Source organism: Vespa mandarinia, chromosome 18 (genome assembly GCF_050613455.1).
Source record: "Vespa mandarinia isolate Hongniang chromosome 18, ASM5061345v1, whole genome shotgun sequence".
Lineage (NCBI taxonomy): Eukaryota > Metazoa > Arthropoda > Insecta > Hymenoptera > Vespidae > Vespa > Vespa mandarinia.
Window position 1 is genome coordinate 2,387,501 of NC_140827.1, and position 15,000 is coordinate 2,402,500.

At 30.5% G+C, this 15,000-nt stretch overlaps 4 protein-coding genes across 18 annotated transcripts in view; 3 read left to right on the forward strand and 1 right to left on the reverse strand.

Annotated features, from left to right (window-relative positions):
- bbg (PDZ domain-containing protein big bang) overlaps positions 1–3,827 on the forward strand; it is a 71,202-nt gene extending 67,375 nt beyond the window's left edge. The window contains exons 8-11 of the mRNA XM_035874496.2: positions 1–165; positions 374–2,897; positions 3,357–3,509; positions 3,618–3,827. The exon at positions 1–165 is cut by the window's left edge and continues 884 nt beyond it. Of these exons, the coding sequence (XP_035730389.2) occupies positions 1–165; positions 374–2,897; positions 3,357–3,509; positions 3,618–3,787 (3,012 nt within the window). The 3' untranslated portion in view covers positions 3,788–3,827. The remainder of the gene's footprint in view (positions 166–373; positions 2,898–3,356; positions 3,510–3,617) is intronic.
- mRpL24 (mitochondrial ribosomal protein L24) lies at positions 3,388–7,328 on the reverse strand. 4 transcript variants are annotated; one of them, XM_035874521.2, is made up of 6 exons: positions 7,031–7,271; positions 6,753–6,938; positions 6,375–6,577; positions 6,066–6,252; positions 5,887–5,981; positions 3,388–3,524 (listed from the first exon to the last, which is right to left on the reverse strand). In XM_035874521.2, exons 1-5 carry the CDS (start codon positions 7,124–7,126, stop codon positions 5,895–5,897), a joined length of 759 nt encoding a protein of 252 aa, XP_035730414.1. In that variant the 5' UTR covers positions 7,127–7,271; the 3' UTR covers positions 3,388–3,524; positions 5,887–5,894. The 4 variants fall into 4 exon arrangements, with proteins under 4 accessions (XP_035730414.1, XP_035730413.1, XP_085518696.1 ...); XM_035874520.2 differs by lacking the exon at positions 3,388–3,524 and adding an exon at positions 3,972–4,364; XM_085662570.1 differs by lacking the exon at positions 3,388–3,524 and adding an exon at positions 7,278–7,328 and having other exon boundaries at positions 5,881–5,981; positions 7,031–7,097.
- Positions 7,329–7,806: 478 nt separating this feature from the next.
- LOC118445293 (m-AAA protease-interacting protein 1, mitochondrial) lies at positions 7,807–8,980 on the forward strand. Its single transcript, XM_035874522.2, has 3 exons — positions 7,807–8,243; positions 8,365–8,563; positions 8,643–8,980. The coding sequence occupies exons 1-3, from the start codon at positions 7,902–7,904 to the stop codon at positions 8,852–8,854; spliced, it is 753 nt and encodes a 250-aa protein (XP_035730415.1). The 5' UTR covers positions 7,807–7,901; the 3' UTR covers positions 8,855–8,980.
- A 1,066-nt stretch (positions 8,981–10,046) lies between these two features.
- Crtc (CREB-regulated transcription coactivator) overlaps positions 10,047–15,000 on the forward strand; it is a 50,133-nt gene continuing 45,179 nt past the window's right edge. For 5 of the 12 annotated variants that reach the window (XM_085662394.1, XM_035874506.2, XM_035874514.2 and 2 more), the window contains exon 1: positions 11,465–11,643. In XM_085662394.1, the coding sequence (XP_085518520.1) occupies positions 11,530–11,643 (114 nt within the window). In that variant the 5' untranslated portion in view covers positions 11,465–11,529. Of the gene's footprint in view, positions 10,510–10,547; positions 11,056–11,464; positions 11,644–15,000 lie in introns of those variants that run through there. The other 7 variants (XM_085662399.1, XM_085662396.1, XM_085662393.1 and 4 more) reach the window with 7 other exon arrangements.

Sequence of the window (15,000 nt, forward strand, 5' to 3'; positions counted from 1 at the left end):
GAAGACATGAGAAGGACCAGTTTGAATCAATTGATCGAACAGAGAAGACGATCTATCTCAAAGTTACGCGGTTTGGTGATTCCTGAGAAGGAAACTGTAACTATCGAACAGCCGATCGTTGATTTGCCAGAGATTAAATCACGTAACTCCATATTACTCAGTCAGGTTGGTCTAAAAAATAAAATACAAAAAAAAAAAAAAAAGAAAAAAAAAAGAGAGAGAGAATAAAGATCATTAATAATATTGATTGATTATTACATTATTTTGATTATTACATTATTGTTATTATATATATATATATATATATATATATATATATATATATATATATACATACATAATTTTTGTTTTTTTTTCTTTCTTAATTTTGCAGTTACCTAAAGCAAATATACAGGACAAATGGGGATCACAAAGTTCTATAGCAAGTAATACAAGTTCAGCGAGCGTCCCGTTAAAGGCTACGACATCTTTCAAAATGCCAGCACCTCAGATAAATTCAAAATATTCACCAGCATTTAAAAGGAAAAGTTTGACGGTATATGGTTCATCCGGTAATACGATTAATTCTTCGGCTTATACGACGAAAAATTCACAAGGAAATAATTCAATTGTAAATGCTGGAGGTAATAATAATATATCGGAACCTCCTAAAAGTTTAGAAAGTATTTGTAGCCCGACGAGAAGCGATTATAGTTTTGAATTTCTATCGGCAAATAATTCGCCAGACGTTTTACGTGGCAGATCGAGAATCAATGGACCGAGAAAAACGCGTAATGATTATGACGATTCCGACAATGATTCGGCAGTTAGTAGCTCACAGAGTAGTATATCACGTGGTTTCAGTCCACCAATGTCACCTGTTCCATCAGAAAGATCTACGGTATCATCTGAAAGATCATACGTTTCAACGGAATTGAATTATCAACGTCGTTCATTCATCATAGATACCTCGAATAAAGCTTACGTTAAGACTGAAAATGAAACGATAAATAATGCGGAACAATATAATGCCAGAGGAAATATTCTCAATAACGAAAGAACATACGTCTCGTCGGAAAGATCATCATCGTCTAGCAGTAGTAGTACCAGTTCTAATCCACGTTCACCTCAGCCAATAGATAATACAGCCAGGAATTCACAAATTCCTCAAAGGCAAACATTGAGAAGATCAAATAGTACAGAAACAAATTGTAGTACCTCGTCGACCTTGACATCGGGTTCACAGGCCAGCGCTGAATCTTTGTCAAGAAGAGTACTCAAGCCGCAAAGCGTTGAAGCGATAAATAGAAAAAATATATTGGCAAGTGCAAGATGTAGAAGTGGTAGAGACTTGAATGGTTCACCATTAATCCAAAGAAAATTTACCGATGAAGAGGAAACAAATCCTGAAAATAGCGGAACCATTAGAAGGAAAAATAATCCTAACAATGGTGTCCAAGTTAAACAGGATATTAAAATAGCTTATATTGAAGTTACCGATTCTTTCTTAGAGGATGATGATCAATTACAGAGAAAAATCGAAGAACCTAAATTACCACCTAAAAGAACCATCATTACACCGGCCGTGAGACCACCAAAATCAGAAATGTTAGAACCTTCTAACGATTTGAAGAAATGGGTTAGAGCAGAGGCCAAAGCTTTGGCTAGATCGGCGGCAGAAGAGAAGTTAGTTAATACGATGGAAAAGGTCAATCCGGTGACCTTGAAAAGTCAAACTGTATCACGTGGTACAACGAACGAATACAATTCCAATGATATAACCTTGAAAAATAGGTCTGTTCAAAAGGAAACCGAAGAAATTTCACAAGAAACTATGAAACAAAGGTGTAAAGTTGGTTCACCAATAAAAAAGACGCAGGATGATCAAAATGATCTATTGACTATTCTAACAACTAGAAGTAGATCAAGATCGGCTATACATGTCGATGATGTTAGTTTCGGTAGATCAAAAAGTCAAATGAGCTTAGAGGATATATTAAGCGCAAAAGTAGAAAGTCCATCTCCAAAATTGTTAAGAACGCAAAGTATCGAAGGTAGAACAGAAAATGGAAGTGGTCTGTCGTCGCAAAGACTTTTTTCAGAATCAAGGGACATCAATCGTTTTAACAAAAAGACATCAACGAATTCTAATGATACCTGGCGAGAGGATAAAACGTTCATCTCAAAGATTCCAACGTTAGGTAGATCAAGGATCTTTGATAACAATGACGATACAGAAATAACAGATAAATCAAAGAGCAATACGTCTAAGATACCAACTGCTAGAAATTTGGGTAGACGTAGCGTCAGTGTGACAGACATGAAAAAGGCCTTGGATAAAATTGATGCTACAACAAATGGTCAAAATCAACAACAGGTAACACCAGTTTCGTCTCACAATCGATTTCCAAGTTTGGACAGTAGCATTGATGAGAATGTATCATCGATCGGAACGGAAACGGACAATGAAAGATTTTGTAGCGAACAATTTGGTAGTATAAGCTCATTGGCTAGCAGTACAAGTTTAATTTCACAACAGGAATTAGCTCAGCTCGTAGAAGAAGCTAGCTTAGAGGAAGCTCGTTGTGCTCATGACGTTATAGTAGTCTTATTACATAAAGAAAATCCAACAGGAAGTGTTGGAATAACTTTGGCTGGTGGTGCCGATTGCGAAGTCAAAGAGATCACTGTTCATCGTGTCTTAGCTCATTCTATTGCCGATAAGGATGGTCGTGTTCAAAGAGGAGACAGAATACTTAGTATTAATGGTAGAAGTACACGTGGTCTTACGCATAGGGAGAGCCTAACTGTTTTAAAACAACCTAGATCAGAAGTTGTTTTGGTTGTATCAAGAGCAAGAATCGATGAAGGTTGTAAATTGAGATCAAGGACTGCCAGTGTCGAAACCATTGTTGAAGGTAATAATCATTTAACATTTCATTAGTTTTGAAACATATTGAATATAAATATTAATCCTAGTTTTGCATCTGTGTTGTTTTCCTTTTTTTTTTTTTTTTTTCTTTTTAGAAACACACCAGATCAATTGAAATAATTTGTGCATTGCACGATTCATGAATTTTTTTTATAATCTAGAAAATTGCTAATGTATTTTTCTAATAATCTACCAATTATTATTTCTAAGATTTTCAAGAATATATTAAATTTCATTCTTATTTATATTTTCAATTTCATTTCATATTATTCATTCTGTATAAATGACAGATATTTAAAGTACTATTCAAAGTGTAATGTAGCACATTCCCAAATGTACAATTAAAGATTATTTTGATATGTGTTCACAACTAGGATTAATATGACAAACAATATATCTATATATATATATATGTTTAACTCTATCTAAACATTGATTTTCTTAGGATTCGAAATAAATGCTGTAGAAGATACTGCTTGGGGTCCACCATCAATGGTCGCAGTTTACAAAGATGGAGCTGGTCTTGGATTCAGTTTAGAAGGAGGACGTGATAGTCCTCTTGGAGACAGACCATTGGTAATAAAGAAAATATTTACTGGTGAGTTTAAAATATCTACAAAATAATAAAAATATCATTTAAATGTTTAATACCAAATAAAATATAATTATAATTAAATTTATATCATTATTTTATTAAATAATTTAGGAGGTGCTGCTGAAAAGACAGGTGCCTTAAAGGCAGGGGACCAATTACTAGAAGTAAACGGTAGTGATGTTACAAGAATGTCAAGGATAGAAGCTTGGTCTCTGATGAAAAAATTACACGACGGTGAAGTGAACCTCCTAGTCAGGCACCCTGCCACCAAGTCCTCGTGAACTGTAGTAAATAATAATTGACTTTCCTTTTCTGTTTTTACATCATGAAATTCAATTTTCAAGAAATTGTCTATCTCTCAGATCAGATTTATATCTCGATTATTGAGACGAAAAAATCTATACACACGAATGAAAAAGAAAAACTATATACATATACATATACATATACATATACATATATATATATATATATGTGTGTGTGTATATATATAACCTATCTTGTTTTTGTTTTTGAGGTTATACCATGTACGAGAAAGTACAATATTTGCTGAAATAATCAAGAAAAGAAAAGAAAAGAAAAGAAAAGAAATTAGAAAATGCATTTACTTACTTGAATTTTCGATAACATAACCTTAAAAAAATTAGTGCTGACTCAGTGCAATAATACTATCGATCGTTTAAATAGTTCGTATAGTTCAATCCTAAATCCTCGCTAATTAAGTCATATTTACCGTCGTAGTTAAACAATTTAACTGCGTAACGCGTAAATAATACTGAATATTTTTCATAATAGTTTCCCTCGTCCCCCCTGTACCCTCTTTAGAGGCTCTCTTTTTACCAGAATATATTATACAATCTATAAAGAGATTAAACACGGCTTAATAGTTTCTCCAATGAGTATATATATATATCATATTATATATATATATATATATATATATATATATATATACATATATATATATATATATATACATATAATGCAGTGCATCACGGATTTGCATAATTATTAATTAATAAAATATATGTTATAAGATCTTGTTAACCTAAAAAAAAAATTATTATTATTAATATTATTATTATTATTATTATTATTATTATTATTATTATTATTATTATTATTATTATTATTATTATTATTATTATTATTATTATTATTATTACGATTTATCATGTTACGTTGCTTCTTAATACAAAACTTTCTTCGTTTCTTCGTCCAAATGTGTAAAAAAAAATTATTAAAAATTTACTTATATTGATTATGTTATGAAATTTTTATTGTTATGGATTATGCTTATATATATATGTATACATACATATATATATATATAAAAAAAAAAGGAAACAGAAAAAGAAAAAGAGAAAAGAATATAATTTGTACAATTTTCTGGGATCTTTTCTAAATCCACATTGTTAGGCAAAATAAATGAATGAATATTTGTAAATAAAAAAAAAAAAAAAAAAAAAAATAAAAGAGAAATAATCATGAAGAAAAAAAGAATATATATAAAAAAAAAATGAAGCAATATTTAACAAAGTGACATAGATAATATAAAAATGTTGTGTGTTAATATAAGGAAAAATATATTAATATTGGATTATTATTTAAATTTCAAAAACAGAGTGTTCCGGGGATCTGTGTGCGTTTGTAAAAAATTGTACTGTGATATGTATGCGTGACGTTGTTTAATAAGATAAATTAACAAAAGAAAAGAAAAGAAAAGAAAAGAAAAAAAGAAAGAAAAAAGAAAAAGTAAAATACGAGATAAACTAAAATTATTTTTCTGCTCTAATCGGACATCTAATATAATTATATGGATTTACGATTAAATTCACAAAAAAAAAAGAAAAAAAAAAAAAAAAAGAAAAAAGAAAGTTGATATTGTTCAATCCTAAATAACAATTAACGATTAACAAATAATTTCTACATACATATCTAAATACAGGAATTTATAAACAAAAGCCATGTCTCAGTGTATTTTCTAATATAAAAGGAAAAAAGAAAAAAAAAAAAAAAAAAAAGAGAAAAAGAAAAAGAAAAACAAGAAAAAAATAAAAGAGATGGGTGAAGATCACTCTTCTTTTTTTTCTTTTCTTTTTTTTTTTTTTTTTTTTTTTTAACATACACTCATATAATCAACATATGATAATAAAATGGGATTTTTGTAATATTTTTCTACAAGCTTTGATCTTGTAAAAATAATATTACATCATGATGGTAAAAATCAACAGATAACATTTTTCTTAACAAACGGTGTGTCATAAATAAATAAATCAATATATTTTGATAAAAATTATTCCAATTGATATATATATATAGCTTTTGCTTATGTAAGAAATTTATTTATATATATATATATATATATCTATCTACTTACAATATAATCTAATACCAATACGATTTTTTAGATGTACGATCTTCCTTGATACCCATATTATCCATAATATCCATTTCGAAAGTTTTTAAAACCGGCTAAATGTATAGAAAAAGATATTGTAATTAAATTGAATTAAATTATATCATATTATTAAATGTTACAATAACTCTTACTCTTACTTTAAATGTTACTTTTGTTACTTCCTCTTTGGTCGTATCTTTACTTTGTTCTTTATAAAGTTTTGGATGTTTATAATCTATCGTTTCCAATGCAGATTCAGGCATTGGAATTATTCTACCAGTTCTAACAGATACACGTACTTTATTACCCTCATCTGTATATCTCCATTCAATTTGAGTACCATTTCTAATTTCAGAAAATAAATAATATAATAACAATAATAATAATAATAATAATAATAATAATAATAATAATAATAATAAAAAGATCAATTAATAAATGATAAATCTTTTAATAGAAATACATACAAGTCATGTGGATCTACTAAAAGAATATCCCTGGTAACTAATAATGGTTGTTCCATTGATATATATATTCCAGGAAATGTTTTAGTTTTTCCAATACATTCCAATTTTGTATTAAGTCCTTCCACAAAAACCCAATTTCTTTCCTGTATTATGTCTCTTACTATACCTTGTTTACCTTTATCTTTTCCTATTAATATTTCAACCTACAATAAATAACAACAATATCTATAAATATATATATATATATTATATATATATTTCATAAATGACAAATAAGGTAACAATAAAGAGATCATATAAATAAAAAAAAAGGGAAGACATAACCTAAGATTATAAAATAGACCAAAAAAAGAAAAAAAATAAGAAATGTTTAATTACCCTGTCGCCACGAAAAAAACTCCAATCTTTTATAGGCTCTATATGTATATAATCGGGTAACAAAGGTTTAATATTTTCTATTTTAAAATTATTCGTCCATGGTTTATAAATGGAAAACCAATAACGTTTACGTTCAAGAGTACGTGGAAGATATTGTGGTTTACCTCGAGGTGTACGCCAATAAACCTATTTTAATTCAAATATAATGATATTAATAAAAATATCCAATAAGATGTCATTATTATATTTATAATAAAAATGACAATTAAATGACATACCTGTCGCATAGTACGATCTATATAGGAATCAGGTAAATTCGAATATTTCTTTGTCCATTCTGCTACTCTTTTAAATAAATAATTGGTTAATCTCATAATTTGTTTTTAATGTTATTAATTCTTGCGTTAAAAATAAAGAAAAGAAATGATAGAGAAAAAATGAGAAAGAGAGAGAGAGAGAGAGAGAGAGATAATATATAAATGATAATAAATTTAAGGATTTTAATAAGAGCACGGTAAAACTCACAAGAGTAACTATCTTTACGTAACAGTCTTACCAACGTTATCATTAATAAATGTCTATAACTAATTTTGGACAAATATCTATAATTTAATAATAAAATATATTTTGTTATTTTTGTGAACATGTAAGTTCTCGTGACGACGTCAAATTAGATACATCGAATGAAAGCAACAAAGTAATTGGTAAAGAAAAAAAAAAAAATAAATAAACTAAAATAAAGCGCGAAATTCAAAAACATTGTAAGATTAAATAATAGATATTAATGTTTATATCTATGAATGAACGGATATAAATATCATTTAAATGAATTAATATTCATATACGTTTAATAATTCTATTAAAGATTATTGCAAAATATTGTATTAATTAAAAATATATCTGTATATTTTCCTTGTATCATTAATATATTTAACAAAATGAAAGAATAATTGTTATTACGATATATAGGTAATATTTTATCAGAGAATTAATGATAAAATAATAAAATTTATCGTAAAAATGATTGAAAAAAAAAAAAGTATTGAAAATATTTTCGTATGTATCCATGTTATACGTGTACTATATACTGTTGGCTTACATATAAATAGATGCTAAAGAATAATACACATTTTGTATTAGAAATTAAAAATGTTAGGTGTGGTTATTAAAAGGACTATTACGCGATTAGATTTACGAAACTTGTATGTATCCGTAGCATATAATAATTGTATATTGGGAATGAAAGGATATCAATCTAAAGAATTAATATTGCCATCTATAACCTCCAAAGGAAATATAATATATAGAAATTTTTCACAAAATGAAAAGAATATGAGAAAAATAGTTTTACCACAGCTCATACCTGGTCCGATTTATATCACACAATCTTTTTTTAATTTCATCAAAATACAATGGTATGAAGTATGTATACCATTTATAATAAAGGATTCAGATTTTAAGATTAAGGATATTATGGAGTCTGTTAAAAAAGTAAGTTAAATATTATATCAAAATTTATCAATTATAATTTTCCAATTAAAATTTTTTTCATTAATGTGAATCTTATTAAAGATATAATAATAATAAAATTAATTAATAAAATTACTTTTAGGCTGCATCAATGGTATCCATAGCATTATCAAATAAAGATTATGATTCATTAGAAAATCTTGTAGATGATTATGTATTAGATATCTTAAAATTAAAAGTGAATACATTAACAGAAGAGGAAAGAAAACTTATTGCTATGACAGAAGAAAATATATTATTATGCTTGCCTTATAATATTAAATGCTCAATAGAATCAGAAGGTAATTGAATTGATATAGAAATCAGGATGATTTTATATCTATTAAATAGACATTTTGTTTCATATATATTTTCTTATAGAAAAGAAAACAGTAGAATTGGAATTTATTATACATTACTTACCAGGCATTAATATTAAGGAAGAAATTAAAAGCCAGAGGTTTATTAATTTTATAAAAACTGATCATAAGTGCGTAAGCAATTACACATTTAAACGAGATTATATGCAGGACAGGGATACTTATTGGACGATCAAACATCTTAATCACTCTGAAATGTATGTAGGGAGCTAATTTAATCATCATTTAATAGCTAAAACCATTATAATAAAAAGAAAGAGAAAAAAATAAATCATTAGATTGTAGGGGAAAAAAAGAAGGTTACTTTTTGCAAGATGAAAATATTAAGAAGATTTTTGTAGTTATTTTATGTAATAAATATTCTAATTTACTTTTATTAAGATAACCTATCAAAAAAAAATATATATATATATATATATATATATATATATATATATATATATATATTTTCCAGATATAATGATATTTGTTTAAAGAAATATACGAAAGGATAAATCGTATTTTCCGAATAAATACAAAATGCGAGAGATATTAATTAATATCATAAAAATCACTTAATAAAAATCTAATTTTTTAAAAATTAAAAGTATTTTATAACGATACCGCTTACATTTTAAAATCGATATTATAAAGTATCTTTGTGAAAAATCTTGTATATAGAAACGCATATTCCGTATCGTCTATAGGAATTAATGAAATATTTTGACCAATCAGAATCAAGAATTATAATTACAAAATCGTCGTCATTAAAGAATCACATACATACGCACATACACATTATATTAAAATATAAACATCACAATAAAAATTCGTCTGATCTTTCAAATAAATTAAATATTTTCCTGTATTCAAAAAAAAGAGATCTAGTTTACCGATAAATTACGTCTTACTACACGAAGAACATGTAATGTTCTATTGGTCGTGAGACCAATAGAAATGATTCTAAGCATTTCTACCAATCGGAATCGAGTATCGAAAGAGGGGAAATAAAAAGAAGCATCACTATCGAGATATCACAGACAAACGTGTTCCTTCGTGCGTAAAATAAAGGTTATAAATATATAAATAAATTAAAAGAAAAAAAGGAAAAAAAAGAATAGAAAAGGAGAGAAAAAGAAAAAAAGTACCAAAATAAAATTCTCTTCGACTTTTTAAAAATACACAAAAATCGTAAATATATTTTCTCTTATAGTTTCAAATATTTTCTAATTTATTCGGCTAAATTTATATCGAATTAATACGAAGAAGAACGTACGCGTTACGTATATGCGTACGTAAGTACGTACTCTGATCGTTAATAAACGAACATGAGGGCGCTGTCGATGTCGAAAACGATGTCGACCAATGGGCCCGCGAAAATGGTGTTGCTGCGCGTAACGTGTGGCGCGCAGTGCCGCATAATTTAGGGTATCGTAGTGGATCGTCAGTGCCATCGAGAAGGCAGTCGGTTACGGATTTGAAAAGTGAACGAACGAACGGACGAACGAAAGAAAGAGAGAAAGAGAGAGAGAAAGAAAGAGAGAAAGAAAGAGAGAAAGAAAAAAGAAAGAGAGAAAGAAAGAAAAAAAGAAAGAGAGAGAGAGAGAAAGAGAATCAAGGCTGAGGTTGATCGAAGCAAAGCAAAGTAAAGCAAAGCAAAGTAAAGCAAAGCTAAGCTAAGCTAAGCTAAGCTAAGCTAAGCTAAGCTGAGCGGAGCGGAGCGAGCCGTAGCCGAGCCGAGCCGAGTTGAACCGAATTGAGCCGAGCTGAACAAGCAAGCAAGCAAGCGAGCGAGCAAACGAGGGAGCGAGCTAGCTAGCTCAGCTAGTTAGTTTAACAAACGAACGACGTCTACGAGAGAAAAAGAAAGAGAGAAAGAAAACGAGCAAGTAAGCAAGCAAGCAAGCGAGCGAGCAAGCAAACTAACGAACGGAACAAACTCGGTGGTGGTGGTGGTGGTTGGTGGTGGTGGTGTGTTGTTCTTCAGTGGTGGTGTGTTTAATAGTGTGTCTTAGTCGTATCGACTAGTACGTCGCGCGCGTGTGTGTACCGCGTTCGTGAATTCACACGAGTTTTGTTGTGTTACGACGGACGTGCCGTCCGTGCGTATTCTTCTTTCTATTTCTTTTCCGTGAGTGCGTGCGTGCGTACGTACGTGCGTGCGTGCGTGCGTGCGCGCGCGCCTACGTCTGGTGTGTGTGTGTGTGTGTGTGTGTGTGTGTGTGTGTGCGCGCGTGTATCGTGCGTACAGCGTGTATACATATACATATATAAGAAAAAGTTAATATAGTGTTCTCTTCTCTATTCTCCTTCTTAATCGTGTGTCGATGAAAAGGAGGTTCCTTTAAAGTGAGAGAGTGAGTGATCGAGACTGAGAGAGAGAGAGAGAGTCAGAGTGAAAAAGAGAGAGAGAGAGAGAGAATAAGAGAAAGAGAGTAAGTGAAAGAAAGAAAGAAAGAGAGAGAAAGATAGTGGAGTGAAGTGGAGTTAGAGAAGGGACGGCTGGAAATTGGTGGGGGCGGGGGAAGGGGTAAGGGACAGAAAGGGAAAAAACGCGCAAGGGAAACGCGCACGTCGACTCGTCGTTGCGTTCACACCACCACCGTGGATTGTAAAAGAACGTTCAGCGAGTTTGGTTCTCTCTCTCTCTCTTTTCTCTCTCTCTCTCTCTTTCTCTCTTCCCCACCTCTCTGTCACTCCCTCTCTCTCTATCTTTCTACTCTTTCATTCTCTCTCTCTCTCTCTCTCTCTCTCTCTCTCTCTCTCTCTCTCTCTCTCTCTCTCTCTCTCTCTCTCTCTCTCCTCGTTTCTGTCTCCTCGTCGTGTCTATTAGCAATTTCCTAGTGTGTGTGTGTGTAGTCCGATCTCGGAAAAGTCCAGTGGCGGCCGCTAAGAGAGAGAGAGCCATCATGGCGAATCCACGGAAATTCAGTGAAAAGATTGCCTTGCTCAACCAGAAGGAGGCGCAGGAAACGGCAGCATTTGAAGCGATCATGCGAGAAGTATCGGACGTCACGAGCAGAGTAAGGAAATCACAGTAGGTCCTTATCTTAAGGGACAGTCTCTTTCTCTCTCTCTCTCTCTCTCTCTCTTTTTTTCTCTCTCTCTCTCTCTCTCTTTCTGTCTTTCTTTTTTTTTTCTTTCTTCTTTTTTTTACTTCAATGTTTTCCATATAAGTTATTCTCTTTCTCTTTCTAACGCACACGTTACGTTATGAAAAACGTTGAAAACGTTTTCTGAAAGAGAGAGATATGAATATATATATATAGAGAGAGAGAGAGAGAGAGTGAGAGAGAGTGAGAGGGAGAGAGAGAGAGAAAGAGTGAGAATGAAAAAGAGATAGAGAGGAGTGAGGGAGTGAGAGAGAAGAGAAGCTTCTTGTTTACGTTCTTTCTCTCTCTCTCTCTCTCTCTCTCTCTCTCTCTCTCTCTTTCTCCTCTCTCAATCTCTCTCTCTCTCTCTTTCGCTCGTTCGCTCTCTTTTTTTTTTTCTTTTTTTTCTTTTTCTTTTTCTTTTCTTATACCGAGACTACGTTTATGCGCACAATGTGCAACTTCATTTCACAGTCGTGTATATATACATATATATATATATATATCCATACATATGTCATACATACATATGTATTAATGTATATATATATATATGTATATATTTAGTTAGATATAACATACTCGTAGGTACTTAATACTTACTTATTCGATTACTACTTATATATATTAGTTTATTGGTTAGAAGAGAATGTTGATGAGAGGGGGAGTAGGAAGAGGAGGTGTATTGATAGAGCAAATAGTAGTAGTAGTAATAGTAATAGTAAATAGTATTATATATTCGTTGAGTGGAGTATATATGCTCGAGCGCGTAAATGCGCGTTTTCTCTCTCTCTCTCTCTCTCTCTCTCGCGCGCGACAACGAGGAGAGCATGCTTTTTGGCGTGTCCGTAAACGCCGAGTATACGATGCGACGCGACGTAATCCGATTCAATCCGATCCGACGCGATCCGATGCAATGAAAAGCGCGTCGATTTGTTCTCTCTCTCTCTCTCTCTCTCTCTCTCTCTCTCTCTCTCTCTCTCTCTCTCTCTCTCTCTCTCTCTCTCTCTCTCTCTCTCTCTCTCTCTCTCTCTCTCTCTCTCTCTCTCTCTCTCTCTCTCTCTCTCTCTCTCTCTCTCTCTCTCTCTCTCTCTCTCTCTCTCTCTCTCTTTTTTTCTCTCTCTCTTTCTTTCTTTTTTTCTTTCGTTCTCTTTCTCTCTCTTTCTCTGTTTTTGTCTCTGTCTTTCTCTCTCTGTCTCTGCCTATCTGTCTTTCTGTCTTTCTTTCTTTCTTTTGACGACAATGAGAGAACGTCGACAACGGGATACGAGACGAGTATAATTTTTTTTTTTTTTTTTTGTTTTTATTTTATTCTTTCCTTTTTATATTTTTCTTTTATTTCGTTTTGCTTCATTCTATTTCATTTCATTTCATTTCATTATAATTTTATTTTATTTCGTTTCCCTTTGGCTTATACCATTTAATTTTTTGTTCTGTTCTGTTTTATTTTATTTTATTTTATTTTATTTTATTTTATTTTATTTTGATTCGTTTTGTTCTGTTTTTTTTTTTTTTTCTTTTTTCCAATTTTATTTTATCTTTTTTCACTATAATTTTCCTTCCCTTTCTTTAACTATAATTTTATTTTCTTTTGTATTATTTCATTTCATTTTAATTCACTGTAATTTTGTTTTGTTCTATTTTTGTTTTTTTTATTTTTTTTTTTTTTTTATTATTATTTTTTTTTTCGATAGGGTTTATGTCTCCTAGATTGCTTTGAACGAAGGGGGAGATACAGAGCAGAGATAGAGAGAGAAAGAGAGAAGGAGAGAGAGCGAGAAGGAGAGAGAGCGAGAAGGAGAGAAAGAGAGAAGGAGAAAAGGAGAGAAAGAGAGAGAGAGAGAGAGAGAGAGAGAGAGAGAAATGGCGATAACGTCGCGTGGAGAATTGTTGGTTTCGTCGCGTAGTATAATATTTTCCTATGTTGTTGTTTTTTGTTGTCGTCGTCGTCGTGGCCGTGTCGTCGTCGACTAGGTCGTTTTCATCGCTGTTTTTGTTATTATTGACGATTATGTTATTACGTCATTTGATCGAGAACAACCGTCCGTTTCATTACTTTAAACGTATTTCCTTCGTTTTTTTAATGTTTCACGAAAGTTCGGCTTCTTTTTTTTAGATCTTTTTTTTTCTTTTTTATTTTTTTTCTTTTTTTTTTTCCGGCGGTAAATAGTTTTATCACGATAAATAGCATCGATAGTTAATTATTAATTATTATTGTTAATTATTATTTTGTTATCTATTCTTTCTTATCTATTCATTATTTTTTTATTTATCCTTTCTCTCTCTCTCTCTCTCTTCCTATTCTTTTCTTTTCTTTTCTTTTCTTTTCTTTTCTTTTCTTTTCTTTTCTTTTCTTTTTCGACAGTTTAATCTCGAATGTTCGAAAATCTTTCGTTCAATTTACGTACGCTTTTTATTTTCATTATTTGCGATATTTAATTTGATCGAACAGATCGATTTTATATCGATTGCGACATATTTATCGAAAATCGAAAGTAGTCTTGAATATTCAAAAATCTTGTTTTCGATGTATATGTATAGATTTTTTTTTTTACGTTTTTTTATTTCCTCTCTCTCTCTCTCCCCCCCCCCTCCTGTTTCTCTCTCTCTCTCTCTCTGTCTCTTTTCATTTATCGTTCGATCAATCGAAAGTTTCGATATACGTCTCGAATCTTCGAACAATTATCTGTTCGATGTATTTATTTCTTTCGGCATTTTTTTCTTTTTCTATTTTTTTTTTCTTTTTTTTTTTTATGGAATTAATCACAAATATCGAATTTTGTTTATTTTATATATATATATGTATATTAATTATTAAATAAATAAATAAACAAATATTTGTTTCTTATTTATACTTGTGGGATTTTTTTTTTTTTTTTGATCATTCGATTAATCGAAGATATCGAGATTGTTTCGAATTTTACGAAACAAAGATGTGTGTGTGTGTGTGTGTGTGTAGATATATAGATAGATAATTAGCTATTTTTAAGAATCGTTTTATCTTTTGCAAACACATTTTCTCCAATGAAAGATAAATGATTAGAAATTCTAATTTAAAATGTTCCTACGAAAGTGTGAAGTCGAAGACATATGCTAAACAAACGATTTTTAATAATTAGGTTCGTTTCTATTTGACGTTTCTATCATTAAGATATATTGTCTTCGTCATTTTATTTCTTAATTCTAATGCTTCTAATTCTCTATTTCTAATTATCTTTCTTTTATCAATAACAATGTGAATACGAAATATATTATAATAGCATCGAAATATAGTCAGATGAATAAGGC